This window comes from Polyodon spathula, chromosome 12, assembly GCF_017654505.1.
Source record: "Polyodon spathula isolate WHYD16114869_AA chromosome 12, ASM1765450v1, whole genome shotgun sequence".
Lineage (NCBI taxonomy): Eukaryota > Metazoa > Chordata > Actinopteri > Acipenseriformes > Polyodontidae > Polyodon > Polyodon spathula.
Window position 1 is genome coordinate 7,595,775 of NC_054545.1, and position 17,233 is coordinate 7,613,007.

General features: G+C 35.4%; 1 protein-coding gene across 1 annotated transcript in view; it reads left to right on the forward strand.

Moving 5' to 3' along the window:
- Positions 1-10,941, forward strand: part of LOC121324942 (thyrotropin receptor-like) — a 28,252-nt gene extending 17,311 nt beyond the window's left edge. The window contains exons 3-10 of the mRNA XM_041267154.1: positions 1,069-1,143; positions 3,148-3,222; positions 3,723-3,797; positions 4,689-4,766; positions 5,361-5,429; positions 6,774-6,851; positions 8,793-8,981; positions 9,385-10,941. Coding sequence (XP_041123088.1) covers positions 1,069-1,143; positions 3,148-3,222; positions 3,723-3,797; positions 4,689-4,766; positions 5,361-5,429; positions 6,774-6,851; positions 8,793-8,981; positions 9,385-10,786 — 2,041 coding nt within the window. The 3' untranslated portion in view covers positions 10,787-10,941. The remainder of the gene's footprint in view (positions 1-1,068; positions 1,144-3,147; positions 3,223-3,722; positions 3,798-4,688; positions 4,767-5,360; positions 5,430-6,773; positions 6,852-8,792; positions 8,982-9,384) is intronic.
- Positions 10,942-17,233: the final 6,292 nt, after the last annotated feature.

Below are 17,233 nucleotides of genomic sequence, written 5' to 3' on the forward strand. Positions count from 1 at the left end.
TTTTGAATCATAATAATATTCCATTTTAGGTTCTGCGTAATGTACTGTATGTCTGGGCTTGGCAGTCTTGGCAGTCACTGCTGCTGGAAATTTAAAAAAAAAAAAAAAATGTAATTAACATATAGCCTGCCGGGTGTATCCTATAGCAAACTTGCTGCTAGATGGAAATATTTTCACGACAAATAACCCTAGAATCCGTTATGATAAAGTAAACAAAACAAATGGAAACAAAACTCAAAACCAATTACATATTTCATCAACCATTACTGGCATAATTCTGTTACCAGAAAAAAAATAATATATAAATTCTATATTCCATATCTTAAAATATAAACTGTAATCTCACAACAAACATATCGCCCCACGTAAATAGCCTTTCAGATGTTTCTATGACTCAATATAAAATGAGAAACTGAAGCCTAAAAATGTGTTGTGCTTCATAGGTGGCGTCAATTTTCACTGGTCTGATTATGAACACATTAAACGTGACTGTTCTCAAAATATGACGCAGCAGTTTGTAGCCATGAAAGGATTTACATTTTTTTCTGTGAAGAAATATTGATGTTATGTTAAAAAAATAAATGTTAAAAATGATAAATGTGAGTCACAAGTAGGATGTTTTAATCTTCCAAAGCTGCTTTGGCCCCTAAAAATAACATTATGAAGCATTATGTCTAGACATAAAAAATGTAAAACCAAGTAATAAATAAATATATGGTGTAATTGTAAACCAAGTGTATGAATATAAATAGTCTACTGTCTATACTAGGCCACGTGACATTCATCAGGTCATAATTATACTCACCCAAAAAAGCTATTTAGAGATCACAGTTTAAAATGTAGATGGTAATAAGCTCCTAATGAGATAACAGATGTTTTCCTGTGAAATGCACAACAGACACAGAGGCTGTGACGATCCCTGTATCTTACAGTAATCATAGTATTGTCAGACACATGCAAGTTTGTGGAAATCATGGCATGTAGCAGTGAGTTACCCCCCACCCCTTGTTGCATCCATTGTGATAATCCACATAAGTGTTTAATGCTAGTATTTTTTTTTTCTGGCAGGTATATTTCTATAGATGAAACTCTGCAGAGGCTGGAAAAACATGCATTTTACAGTTTAACCGAAGTAACACACATGTGAGTAACCCTTTTATATATAAATACGAATCCACATCACGTCTGCCAGTGACTAGCACAGCATTATTACACACCTGCATATTCAAGACCAGACCGAGAGTTGACTGGTAATGCTTATGTACAACACATTTAGGTAATATTTGTCTTTTAAATCTTTGTAGAGTTAACATATTGTAATTGAATCTGCAGTGGAGTAAAAACAACCATCACACTGTAATGTTGTGGTGGTTTCACAATACGTTTACCTTGTTCTGTGATAATTTTCTTATAGAAAGCACTATATTATTATTATTATTATTATTATTATTATTATTATTATTATTGTTGTTGTTGTTTGTTGTTGTTGTTGTTGTTGTTTGTTGTTGTTGTATTATTATTATTATTATTATATTATTATTATTATTATTGAAACAGGAATGAAGCCTGGTTTGCCATTAAATCAGAGCTCCTCAGCACACCCCATTCTCAAATTGATTATTGTTTGATTATTTATTGACCCTATTTTTTTGGTAGCTTAAAAGTTGAATTGGTTCTGCAGTTCCAAGTAAAATATTCATTTCATTTCATTAAAATATGATTGCATTACATATTTCCCTTTCATTATACTACTAAATTACAAGAGGAACCTGAAAAATATGAACAGTGTACAGTATTTTTTTGTAATCATAATGAACCAATCATATACAGAGACAAAATAATAATAATAATAATAATAATAATAATAATAATAATAATAATAATAATAATAATAATAAATCCTTTTCAAATATATTTGTGCAAAAGAGGAAATATTCTGGGAGATCATCATATTGTTAATGCTTCTTTTGGATGTGCCTTTGAAGCATGGATGTTACTCAGCACTTAACATAATAACCACTCAAAAGAACCAATAAGTAAAAAAAAAACAACATGGTCTCATCTAATGCACAATATTTATAAAGAACCCTTAATGTGGACCATATCTACATAAATACAAAACTGTACAAAGCTCCCGATACAAAACCCCTTCCCGAGCATTACATCTCCAAGAACCAAATGATAAAAGGGTGGTATAATTAAGCAATTAAGTGAGTGGTTGTGCACCACCTTTCTGTCTGCTGTACGCTCATCCAGAGATCTATAACCTGATACTTCATGCTGATGGGCAGGCTGGGTTTGTCAGCAATCAGTAACATTATTTGTGCAAATTGAAGACCCTTTTATTTTAGTTGGATCCTTTAGTTAACTTCAGTGCTGATTTCCTTCGTCTGTTGCACATCTTTTCTTTAAGGGTAAGCATTCTGTCATAAACTGAAGTTTATTATCTTAGTTTGTCTGGGTATAGTGTGGGTATACAGTTGTATTAATAGAATTAATATAACATACTATTTTCTGAGGAATATTACAGTTGTAACAGTACACTATTAGGCACTAGCAGCTGAAACATTTGCCAACTGTTTTTAGTTTACTTATGTTTACCTTTATATGTTTTAAAGTTATGGATGATATAACGTAAACTAGCAAGAAACAAAATAGCAGATGGAAGGAGCAGGTGAACTACTGAGCCATATTCAAAAAACATCAAGGACTGCTTTAGGATTGTTTATTTTGTTTAACTTGTTTTATATAATAGTTTGAAAATCAACTGTTGCCTTTGCACTTTCTTCAGCATAGGGCCAATAAGCTTTTGCTACCGTGCAAATATTACTTGATCTGATAACAACAGCTTCCTCCTACAATGTACTAATGCACTCTCATATTAAATAGTCTATTGTGTGTGTGTGTGTGTAGGTATATATATATATATATATATATATATATATATATATATATATATATATATATTTTTTTTTTTTTTTATTATTTTATTTTTTTTTTTTTTTTTATTATTATTATATATATATTTTCCGCTGGTCAGGTAGCGCTAAAAGCTGGTAAAGTAAGTTCTAGACTGAATGTTGTTCACTGAAAATGTAAAAGTAAGGTTTATTATACAGATTTTGTTTGTTTGGTTTTTTTGAATAGAGAGATACGAAATGCAAGGAGTTTGAAATATATTCACCCTGATGCTTTCAAGAATCTACCAGTTTTAAAATACCTGTAAGTAATATCATTTGGTATTTGCTAGTATCTGTATGGTATTGTGTAGTGGTATATGAAAATGGAAATACATGTAAAGCTGTGCGTGAAAATGAGAGCCCATCTTAATATATATGTACATATAGACACCCTAACCAAAGGATATTTGATTGTTTCAGCAATGGCAATGTAGCGGTTCTGTACTTTACAACACAAGCTCAAATGCAGCCACAATGCAGCTATCATACGATGGTATGAACAACTGGTAGAAATGTTAATAACATGTTCTTATTTTGACATACCAAAGTATTGAACAAACTTGGAATCCATATTGATTGATTCAATTTAGAGAGTTGGAAACTAAGAGTTGCCTTTTTTTTAATTAAACCAACTTCTGACAACAACAGCATATCAGAATATTTCTAGAACGTTATTTCGACAGACAAACTGCACTCCGGGTGAAGTGTAATTCCTGTAGATTTGCTAAGCTTTCTAAATGTTCTAATTCTCTTTCATTTCAGCGGGATTTTTAACACTGGCCTTGATGTGTTTCCTGACCTTACAAAGATTAATTCTTCTGATGTGAACTTTTTACTGTAAGTTGATATTTGCTGGGCTTGCCTGTGCATTCTTTGTCCTTAAAGCATAGGCCCTGCTAGCTAGAAACAGGTTTCTTAGTTATAAATCCTAATGGACAGTAAAGAGATTAGCTGTTCTGCAGCTTCTGTGTGATTTATTTGGACGTTGTGTACATGTATATTAGGGCTGTGGAGATACTCTGACTTTCAGAGGAATTCCCTTTGAGATATTTTGGTTGGCAGGTATCAGGTGAAACTGAACAAGCCTATTAATAAATGTGATTATCTGACATCAAGAAAAGTGCATTTGAGTGCCAATCAATGGCAGTCATTTCAGCATTAAACAATTTACAAGCCCATTGTAGTCAAATTATCTTTTTACCCAGGGCTCTGACATTTTGACTGCCGTACCAAAGCCATAAAAAGACAATGTAAATATGTCGTAAAACTACAGAATGCAGCTCATTCGTCACTTACACGTGACCTTTCCTTAGCATCACTTCAAGAGCTACCACTGTGATAACTGGGATACTTACTGTCTGTTGAGTTTAATCCCAGGATAACTCTTGCCCAGGACTACAATCCCACAATTCACTGCAGAGATGATGCAAATCAAAATAATTTTTTATCAAAAAGGATCAAAGTAAGGGTCAAATAATACAAGTAATCACTAATAAAATAAGAGAGGTCTTTCGTTAGTTTTATCACAAGCTTCTAATAAATCGCATGGCTAGATTTTTATTGATTGTACTGAATAATTGTGTAAACAAGGACAACTGAGGGGCCATTTTCTCCTTCATTGAGGTATTAACAGGTTTTATTCCATATAATTGTATCCAACAACATAAAACAGCCCTAGTGTACGTAGATCTATTTTAATAAAATTAGGTTTTATTCTTTTACTGACAGTGAAATTGCTGATAACCCCTACATTACATCAGTCCCTGGCAATGCTTTCCATGGCTTGTCTAATGAGTCACTAACACTGTGAGTATTACTTCTTATCATCTCAATAAGATTTACAGAGCTTTTTATAAAACTGCAGTTTTTATTCAATGCACTGGTGTAAGTGACCTCTGTGGTACAGACACCCCTGTCCTTGTGGATAAGATAAAAACAACGCTAAGGGGTCAATTTGCACTATAAGAACTGGTCATCTTTTAACTGTACACGTATATTTTTTATTTCTACAGCAAACTATGCAGATGTGCAGCATATAGTATATTCTCTATGCAGCTAGCATTCCTTAGCAGAAAAGTAGCAGTGAATAGGTAGTGCATATGTAAAATAGTATGGGCTTATTAAAACAAAAACAAAAAAGTCTCTCAGGGACTTTTGATTTTAATTTTGGTTTATCTCAAGGAGAAAGCCCCCGTTGGTCAGTTCAAAGACAATCACAACATGCTGTGTAGGCTCGAGATATTTACATCAGAAGAGCTCAAGAAGCTCACAACTAAGAAAATTAGCCTATGGCTTCATTTCATTTTGTTTTGCTGTATTGAAACCAATATAGTTTCAACCTATTATATTTTAATATGAATACTGTACTTAGTGGTTCATTCGTGTACTTATGTTTTTCAGAAAACTTTATAATAATGGATTTACTGAAGTCCAAGGGTATGCCTTCAATGGAACGAAGCTGGATGCTGTGTAAGAACATTTCAATGCTTTTCAATAACAACTAGTATATTTGTGGTGTGCTGATGAGGTATATGCCTATATGAAGAGTGCTATTAAGAGGGACCATTGTTCAACAGTGTTCATTTACTGATAACAGTATATTAACATTCATTCATGGGAATGCTATGAAGCTCGAGGGTTAACAGTAGGGAAAATCTGGACTGGTTGTGTCACTAGTGTACTATACCAGGTGTCTGTTATTCTTTTATGACCTTTTAGCCTTCACTTAAGACCAATATAAACTGTGCCAGAGGATTGTTGAATTAAAGTATTTCATTAGGTTTGCTTTTTTCCTCTCTTTTTTTTCGGAATGTCCTTTTTCGACTTTCTATTTGACCTTAACTTTTCCCTTGAGAAAGAATATCTTCCCAAAAGGATGATCAGAGCGACAGGGTTTTTACAGCCGGAAAAGGAAACCTAAAAATGGTCCTGTTGTGTTTTCGTTTTATTTATTTCTTTGTTCCTTCAGGACTTTATTCTGAAAGTTTCCTTTCAGGATATGAAATATTAATTTGTGTCTGCCCCTTTATCTGACCTTGCAAGCCTAAAGGGGATACAATTAAGCAATACTGAAGTCTTTGTTGTGAGTTTTACCACACCAATGTTTGTGTTGGCAAGGGGTAAAGCCCAGTGCTAAAACTGATCCCCATGTTCTAAAACCAAGATAAACACTCACCCTTTCACCTTATTATTGCAATTATATATAGGGACTTTAAAGTACGTATTTTAAAGGTGCAGTATAGTGTTTTCTCTGATATTTATCATAAATACAACTACAAGTTTAAATAACTTTTTAAACATTATAATCCATAATATTCATCAATATCTTTTTTTAAAGGTAAGATAGATCCTATTTGTTCAAAAGATCTAGCTGTTTACTAGATTAGCTTCTTTCACCTTTCATTGGTAACCGAGGCAATATATCTGCTGAAACCAGAAACTTGTGAGACCTGTGATGCTCTGAACTACAGTTCAAGAATAATGGCCATTTATTTTCCTGTTAATATTAACCTATAATGATGCTGTAAGTGCTGTACAGAGCTGCTTACTGTGGCGAAGCATAGTGTTAACGTAACAGGGTGCCAACAGGGTTGCTGCCAGCACTGTGCTGGTATTTGATAATAAGGTTAAGGAACTAAAAATAAAAAAAAAAGTTTGAGATTTTTTTTGTTTGTTTGTTTTAAAAACAAAAAGCAAAAACCTGCCTGTGGTCAAGCAAGTTAAATTATAAACATAGTTAAGTATAGTGCCGTCTTTACAGCCCATTTGCTGGAAGCATTCTGTAAAAGAAAAACGTTTATCAATTCACTGCAGGTATCTTCATAAAAACAGGTACCTGACTGCCATTGATCAGGAGGTATTTGCAGGAGTGCACAGGGGACCAACACTGCTGTAAGTATTAGACACACTTCTCTTTATACAGTACATCTCGTTTTAGCCACTGGAGGTCCAGTGGTTACATAAAGACTCTTGTTACCATGAGGTTACTGGTTCAATCCCAGCTCAGCCACTGACTCACTGATTGTGACCCTAAGCAAGTCACTTAACCTCCTTGTGCACCGTCCTTTGGATGAGACATAAAACCGAGGTCCTGTTGTAAGTGACTCTGCAGCAGTAGCAGTTGTGATACATAGTTCACCCCCGAGTCTCCGTGAGTTGCTTTGGTTAAAAGCGTCTACTAAATGACTAATTAATACTAATAATACTAATAATAATAATAATAATAATAATAATAATAATATATCTCTATATACACTGCTGGCCACTTTATTAGGACCTGCTTACTCAGTTGGATTTGTGGGCCATATTCTCCTGGACTCCCTTGATTGGAACATGACAGAGACTTCAGGCATTATTGCCAGATCAGTTGAACGCCTCGGGATGAATGGAACATTAACCTGCATACCGGTAATCATCTGCCTATGACTGCACCAGATGCGTGGAATACTACTCACTGACTGGAGTAACATCCCTCAACACATATTCCAGCACCTTGCGGAGTCTATGCGCATGCTGTGTCTAGGCTGTGATCAGGCGAATCAGTGGCTCATCATGATATTAGTAACATGTCCCAGTAAAGTGGTCAGACTGTGTACAGTGTGTGCTGTATACAATAGCCATGTCTTTTTGTAGTCAGTAGAACTGAATCGCAAGTGATATGATATATTTTATTTAATAAGGTTTTTTTTTTTTAAATGTCCGTCACCATTCAACATGGTGCTGCCCCCGCTTTCAATTATTGTTAGCGGCATAAGAATGGCATGAAAACTTGATACTCTGTTGTTTTCACAACCCATTTCTGTTGACAGCTGTCTAGATAGGGTCTTCAGCCAACTGTGGCAGTGAAACTCATGCATACCCGACATTCCTCATCTTGTCTGTGTAAAATGTTTTCTGTAACAATTTAATAATGTTTATTGAGCCAAAATATTTGAAGTTTTATGAAAACACACTGATAGAATAGTTAACATTATAGCTCCAGGGTTTAATCATGCTTGATGCATTTTTTACCACCTTTATTTCGATGTTTATACTACTTCATTGTTATTTTTCACTCATAGAGCTGTAGCGGCTTGGTGATCAAGTATTACAGGGCTTTTATGAACATGTTGAAATTAAGTCATGGGGATGATGTTATTAGCAAAATATTTGAGAATGACAAAATCAGACACTCGAAGCTAAAGCGTTTTTACATGTATTACAGAATTTCCCAAGAGTCGAAAGAATTAGTAATTGATCTGCTGGTCACCGGTTTAAACTCAGAAATAACTCCTCATTGTTCTCTCCAGATTGCAGTGTAAAAAAAAACAGTTCTATAAATGTGCAGTTGAGTACAAGAAAAGATCTTGGTGAAAATGTTAGCTGACTTCTGTAACACCTATGAAAATGTAGTCTCTGTATAGTACAACAAATACAAGTGTCAACAATTCTTAGTCCACAGGGAAAAGGAAAAGATTAGTTTTAAGATTTTACGGATGGTTTCACAGACCAAATATTGGTGCTAATCGGGGTCTGGAAACCTGTAGTTAAGTAGTTGTGTGGTTTTGTTGTTGTTATTATTATTATTTTTTAATCTGTATTGGATTTTTCATTGCACAAGTTGTAGACTGAACATACAATTTCAAAACAATTTCTAGTTTTCCTCATTTTTATGATTCCAAAGCAGTTTCAGTTGTGAACAATGTATGTCAAAAAAAAACATTATGGATGTCTGTTCTGGGATCTTACAGTGCCTAGAAAGAATTCGAAGTACTTTTCTAATGAGTGCTTAAAAAAAGAAAACATCTTTGGATCTTGAAGTTTTTTGATTTTCTGTGCTTGTCTGTGTTTTAGCGATGTGTCTCAGACCAGCGTGAACTCTCTGCCAACAAAAGGCCTGGAATCCATCAAAGAGCTCATGGCAAAGAATACATGGACTCTCAAGAAACTCCCACCAATAAAAACTTTCCTTTACCTAATGAGAGCTGATCTGACCTACCCCAGCCATTGCTGTGCATTTAAGAACTGGAAGAAAAACAAAGGGTAAGGCTGAAAACTTGAGAGCTAATTACTGTGTTTTATTAATTCAGGAACAAACACACTGTTCTGGGAATGTAACTCAACATTTTACTTAAAACATGCATTGATGCCTTGTTAGAAGCCCTTCGGGACTAATTGCCTGTTGGAGATGGGTCGGTTAACAGTGGTTAAAATCTTTTAAAAACTATTTCAAAAGACCCCTAACTCATAACATTTTACATTGCAGAAAGAGAGTTCGGAAAAAGTATTGCTGTGAGGTAGCTGTAGTTTTTTGATAATTCCTGAATGCTGTGGTCTAAATTATTTTCATTAACTTTTGTGGTAAATGTTTTATTATTGGAGTTGCACTTAATAACCTATAGCACAGACAATATTTAAAATGACTAGCTTCTGACATCAATTACAGATTCCTTGAGTTGTTCATGTGCAACCAAACTAATATCAATGGGCTGCGTCGGAGAAGATCAGTAAATGCGTTTAACAGCGAAGGTGACTCAGATTATAGTGATGCTATATACAATGAAAACTCCAAGCTCCAAGATTTCCATAGCAACTCCCACTACTATGTATTTTTTGAGGAGTTAGCTGACAAAGGTGTTGGGTTTGGACAAAAGCTAAAGAATCCCCAAGAGGACTACATCCAGGAATTTGACAGCCACTATGATTACACTGTCTGTGGGGGTAGCGAGGAAATGATCTGTACCCCAAAGCCAGATGAGTTCAACCCCTGTGAAGACATCATGGGCTACAACTTCTTGAGAATTGTGGTGTGGTTTGTGAACCTCCTAGCCATTCTGGGAAATGCTTTTGTCTTGCTGATCTTGCTTAGCAGCCATTATAAACTAACTGTCCCCCGGTTTCTAATGTGCAACCTTGCCTTTGCCGACTTATGCATGGGGATTTATTTACTGCTGATCGCGTCAGTGGACCTCCATACCAGATCTGAATACTACAATCATGCCATTGACTGGCAGACAGGACCAGGATGCAATATTGCTGGCTTTTTCACTGTTTTTGCCAGTGAGCTTTCAGTCTACACGTTGGTGGTCATCACACTGGAGCGCTGGTACACCATTACCTTCGCCATGAGATTGGATCGAAAAATACGCTTTCGCCACGCTTCTGCCATTATGCTTTGCGGATGGATTTTCTGTTTCCTTTTGGCTATTCTGCCCCTTGTTGGAGTCAGCAGCTACATTAAGGTTAGCATATGCTTGCCCATGGATACTGACACATCTCTTGCTCAAGCCTATATCATCTCTGTTTTGATGATAAACATCATTGCATTCATTACTATATGTGCCTGCTATATCAAAATTTACGTGACTGTTCGGAACCCACAATACAAGCCTGGGAGCAAAGATACAAAGATAGCTAAGAGGATGGCCATTCTGATCTTTACCGATTTCACCTGCATGGCTCCAATTTCTTTCTATGCCATGTCTGCGATAATGAACAAACCTTTGATAACAGTTAGCAACTCAAAGATCTTGTTGGTCCTCTTCTACCCTCTCAACTCCTGTGCCAACCCTTTTCTCTATGCTATTTTCACCAAGGCTTTCAGAAGGGATGTCTTTATTTTGCTAAGCAAGTTTGGTTTCTGTGAGCACCAAGCACAGATCTACAGAGGGCAGATGGTCTCAGCCAAAAACAGCAGTGCCTGCTCCGGCCACCATGGAAGTCGTAGAATGGGGCAGGCATTGACAATCATCAAAGACTATTCAAAGCATGAACACCATGGGGAATGTCGTCCAGCACTGACACCACACCACATAAGTATGGAAGACTGCAGGCAAAGTGAAGTGTAACTCTTTGATTGAAAAGAAGTAGCTTTGATACAGTAGATACTAGAAATATGTTCTTATGGAGATTGTCTAGTAAAGTGTTCTGTTAATAGTGGTTAACCCAATGCATTGTTCATGGTTCTAAAGTGCAAGTAATTTCTTTGGATTCTGCTATGTATCCATTCTATAGACGACTAATATAAAATGTTGTTGTAAATCTTGTTATAATGTATGATTGTTGATTAAGTCATGTGCATCTTTGAATATTTAACTGCACAGCACATAGTTTTTGGTGCCATACAAGGGTTGTTACAAGCTTATGAATTTATGTGCTGATGTTTTGTAACATTCGTCTAAAGCATACACTAAAAGCTAAGTCCTATTCCGTTTTTATTTTAAAAAGACATTCCGCTTGCTGAAGGCAGCTGGGGATAGGGGGGGGGGGGGGGGGGGGGGGGGTGGGGGGGGGGGGGGGGGGGGGGGGGGGGGGGGGGGGGGGGGTGGGGGGGGGGGGGGTGGGGGGGGGGGGGGGGTGGGGTCATAATTTAACTTAGCCATGCCCCTTATTTAGTATGTATCAATTAATAAGAAGTTGTCCTTTGTATTAAATTGGGTGCATCCTGAAACTCTTGTAAATATTAAAGGGACAAGCATAAAATATATCTTATCACTAATTCTTATTATCAGGAGTCTAAGCCAAATGCATACTTTTTATTGAAGTTACAGTAACATTGAAATCAAATTTACAATGCAAAATATTATCAATGTAAAAGTATTGTGCATTTTATTGAAAACAGGGTTATAAGTGAACTTTTAAAAAGTATACATTGCAAATGAACTGCACTTGCAATCTGCATGTCCCAATCTGATCACAGGCATTTTTAAACCCCAAAAGCAAGGCGTCCTCAACATCAGGGTATTCAACTAATTGGAAACGCCAATGACTTGCATCCACAGTTTGCTGTTCATAGGCCTGGATTATTATATCCAGTTTTTTCAAGGTGGTTGACAGGAATGTTGAAATCTGCAGCAACATTTTTTTTCTTGTACGGTGGTGCATTATCCACTGCTTTCAACACATCCACTTTTGTCTGCAAGGATAATGCATGTTTTTTGCACTGCTTCATGGAAATGGTACTGATGTGTGAGCACTATAGCAATTCAAAAACTCTGACTATGGCAACCCAAAATGTGTCATAGGATCTGTAGTCCCCAAACAGCAATAAAATACAGTACATAGGTGCTAATCTGAATGCAAGTTAATGCATTTCCCATTTAATGCATTTAATGAACATCGACTGTATTTGTGTGCATAAATTTTAATTTAAAAAAAGATAGAAGGTAAAATACAACAAGAGATAAAGACATAGAAAAATGTGTAATAACATTTGAAACATAAGCTGTGTATGTGTGTGTGTGTCAAACATATACCAGAAGGATGTTGTTAAATGTCTGAAACCTTTAATTAAATTAAAACAGGACAAATAAAAACTGTTTATTTTTTAAGGGAAAGATGGATTTGAAATATGTAATAAAAATAACAAAAAAGAGTTATTACATTAAAATAATATTTTAAAACAGCAGGTACTGTATGGCAATATATTGTACTTTAAAATGTTGTGTTTGGCATGCCTATATTTGTATATTGGCTAATGTAGTAATTGTTATATTATAAGTGAACTGTTGTACAGAACTTAATAAAACTCCTATAAACTGGCTATTAAAGGTCAATTGCAAGGCTAAAAAGGTAGTGTTGAAATGTTGATTGAGAATGTGACTGCAGAGGGTAAAATGTGCTTCACTCATTATTCGTTAAAGGCAGTTCTAGTGTTGCCAGGAGTCCTGAAACCCTCCCCCATCTCAATCATTCTTAGCTCTGTGCAGATTGGTCAGTGAAATACCTGGCATACTTAGTTTTGTTTCCTGTAAGAAAAAAATAACTAAGACTCCCAATAAATTGTACCTTAGTGTTCCAGGAGAATTCTATGCCGTTTGTGAAGACAGACGGTGTTATTCCCCCTCTTACTTATCCACATTACAGACTTGTTTACATTTGCCAAGCAGGACAAAACATTTTTAGAGAACACGAACATAAGGGGAAAATAACGCTAAGAATAGAATAAACAATAACCAAATAAACCAAATCCATCTTACTGTTCTTAAAAGGGGTAGAAAACCTTAGATATGAAGCATATCGAATGGATGGTCACAAAATAGTGACTGGTTTGCTGCATACCCTTTCTTACCTGTCAAAATATCATATATGGGGGGCTCCCGAGTGGCGCATCCAGTAAAGGCACTCCGCATGGAGTGCAGGATGCGCCCTATAGTCTGGGGCCAGTTTTTCAAAACTTAATCTGGATCAAGTGATCTAGATTTCGTAATCCTAGATTTTTGATCGAGATTCCTTTAAAAAAACGAATTTCATAAGCATAATTTTTTGCGGATATAAGTAATCCAGCAGTGACATTTTCTGAAAAAACAGATCGAAACGATCCAGGTAAAAGAAATCTGGAACAGAAGACGTCGGAAAATAAAATCCGAAACACTGTTATCCAGATTAAAAATTTTGAAAAACTGGCCCCAGGAGCTAGAAGACAGAAGGTTTTTAAACATGCTTTCTCATGCTCATGCAATATAATTGCGTAGTTTTATTGTGATCAGTGTCAAGTTACTACAGTCAAAGGGGCTAGTGGATTGCTTCTAAGTCACTTTAACATTATAACATAAAATATATCCCTAGTCTTGCTAATCCTTAAATAAATGTATATTTGCCCCTGCCAGTTTTGGTCTTAAATTGTGAACATGTAAGCTTGCAAGGTGACAATAAATAGCTTAATCAGGCTGTTTGGATACAGCTTCAAAGTGCCTGAATATCTGAAATATTCAGTCCGATTCAAAAGGCTTAATGAACACATACACATCTGCACCCCCCTCTCCCCCTTCAAGAAAGATGAGATGCTGAAAAAAAATGAACCCTAGAGGAGAGCGACCGGACAGCAACAGACAAACCTCTTTACAGCTGACTGTTGACAGTTGTTGTCTGCAGGTGAGAATGCCAGTCTACACGGGAAGTTTACATCATGAAGATTATCCTGAATGATAGCTGCTGTCTATTTCTAAACCAATTTCCAGGTAATCAAAACAGCGGATATTCAACACATTCCTGCAATTCACATGATATCATAATATCACTCCACAATTCAATTTTCAGCAAACAGGACTGTAACATCTGGCAAACATTTTAATCAGACTGGCTGAGTCCATTTGAAACTGCACTTTGGGTTATGATTAAAAAAAAAAAATCTCATTGTTTGTTGCTAGCCAGCACATTTAATAGTATCAAAAATATTAGGCTTATCCTGGGATTTCATGTGCAAAAACAGGTGAATTTCAGCTAGCATACTGCTGACAACAGTGGCAATCAAAAACCAAATAAGCATGCAAGATACTTAATCTGAAACAACACATCTCTACTATATATATATATATATATATATATATATATATATATATATATATATATATATATATATATATAACTCAGAAAGCACAAAACACATATTAAGGCAAATTATGATATTCTGGTGTCTTATAGATGATTTTTGATCCAGAATCACTAAGCATTGAATACTGATTGTCTCAGATGGTGTAGTTACAGAACTAGTAAGAAACAACTAAGGGGTGAGCTCTTAAATGTATATACTGGTCTTGTCGTTTAAAGTTGTGTACCTGTAACATTGGTATTGAGAAAAGAATATGTCACCCAGTGGAGAAGGAAATGAAGGAGAACAAGATTCTTTACTGTTGATCCCATAGCTGGCTACTGCACAGGAAAACACTCTTCTGATGCAGTTACAGTCTTCTCTTCTACAGCACAAAGCAACCTCCAAGGAAATTAATTGAACTGATTACATATAATAAATGTACAGTACTCGGGTTATTCTAGTGCTTCATTTGCATTCCCTCGACAGATATTGTTTGTAGTTGATTAGCACAGTAAAATTATTTGTTCTCTTCACATGGTAGAGTCAAACACCTACTCTCAAGCGATTCAATCATTGGCCTAATTACAATGACTAACCACCAGGTGGCAGCACTCTCAAATGATCAAAATAGCATTAAGCATTAATCAATAATCAGTTTATGCATGACGCTAGTGTTTATATTTCCTCACTGGTAGACAGTCTAGGCAGATTTTAGGTTAGTGGAGCTTACAGGAAACCATTTCTATTACCTTGCTCTAGATTAATCTCTTAAAATAGGTGCTTTTTTTCATTATTATTATTGGACTTGATCTAATGCCGAATATTTGTCATCAAAACTGTTCCCCTTCTTGACCGCCAAAGTGCCTGGGTCGAGACACATTTTATACCATCTCAAACTACAATTGTTAACATGTTTAGTTCAGCTTTAAACTGATGGTGAGCCTTCTAATCATATGTTTAATACGATTAAAAAGCTTTATAGAATCTATTAGTTGATTCATATTCATAGCTATTATGAATCTATTAAAAGTACATATTCATAACAACGGCATGCCACGCAGCTGAATGAAAAGAACATATTGCAGAATGCAACATTCTATAGTATATTAGATCGTATTATATATCTATTGAGTACAATAGTAAGCCTTTCATTTTTCCATAGACAAATGTACCACAGTATACTGAAATATGTTAGTGTATACTTCAGTATATAATAATCTAACACTACTAGTGTAGATGACTTTCCAGGCCTCAGTAGCATGGATCATTTTCATAAAATTAAAGATACAGCTTTCTCCTTTAGGCAGTCTGAGCTCAGCTGCCGTTTAAGGTAGAACTGTGGTAATGTATTTATTTTATTTACAAAAGTATCGCAAAGCACAGTAGAGTACACGGCAGAAAAAAAGAACAAACTACCATACATTTGTATAGCATGTCACACATACACCTCCCACGGTCAGACCATTTAATCAACAGTATGCACATGATAATATAAAAGCAGCCATTTCAAAGTTACATTAAAAACCACTAAGATAAGAAAGCCATTTTATAAAAGTGCGTTTTTAGTCTTGATTTGAAAACTGTAACGGTCCCAGCTTCCCTGACAAACGAAGGCAGAGCATTCCATAATTTAGGAGCTCTACCAGAAAAACCCTCCCTCCCATGTTGCTTCTGTTGACTGACCCTAAGAGTAACCAGGGAACTATACTGGAGGAGAGTGAATCATTTATAATATAACTGTGTATTAATAACACCAAGAACATATTTTAATAGTTTTGCAGGAATATGATCAAGAGAGCATGTAGTAGCCCTCATATGTCGAACTAGCTCTCTCAGTTCCAGTACTGTTGCCAAAATAAGCAAGGGTATCAAAACCGAAGAACCTGTCTCGATGACCACTTTAAAGAAAGCTTGCTGACTAAAACAACACTAAACACTGCAAAACTCAAAAGTCCTTTGAACCAACATTCCCTCAGTGAGTTACCAAAACATTTAGGATTGGCTTAAGACAAATTCTGAAGATGGGACCTTACAGTTGTCTCTTCAACCATTAAAAGGATGCAAGGGTGTAAAGGGTGTTAATAAACTATCTATTTATTAATTCATTAATTAATTATTTTCACTGTATATATATATATATATATATATATATATATATATATATAGATAGATAGCAGGGATGAGGGTTAGATTCCTCCATGCCTAAAAACATGTGCAAATGCACATTGGATTAATTTAATTAGATTTCTGTTAATTGTCTTATTATTAATTATTAGTTTACAATATATCTCTATATATCCCAGCCAAAGACCTTTACTTCGAAGTCGAACTACACAGGACATCACTTCCAATGTATTTTTATTTATTTACAAACTTTTCTTTAGATGTGAAAAATATGAGCTGACCACACAAATTAAAGTTGTTCTGCTTGCTTTCTTCTGTTGTAAAGGTTAACCCCACTCAAATATTTACTCTCCAGATGGCACTGCACGGTGCAAAGAATTTCAAGACACAAATGTTGCATGATCTGTAGAATAACAATCACCTTGGCCCAAAGTTAGTCATGCGTTGTTGCTATTATCTCAAACTTTCTCAAATACTGCCTAGTTAGTCTACACTAGTTTACATTCATTTTCCTGATCAGAAATGGAACTTTTAACAACTCAGTCAAAACTACCAAGTTAAATCACAATGAAATCAAATATGATTAATAAATGTAAAGCATTTAACATTATAAAGTTATGGTCCACATTTTAAACTACCCCTTTCATAAATATCAAATTACTTTGGAAAAGTTGGACTGTACATTACAAACATTATTTACTGAAACCTTATTGTTAATAAAATTAGGTATAGTACACAAGAAAAGTTTTCTAAATGGCTGGTTTCACAGACCGCAATTAGCACTAATCTTGGACTACCTAATGTTGATTTAGTTAGGAAGTCCAAATTGATGGTAATCAGGGTCTGTGAAACCAGCTGA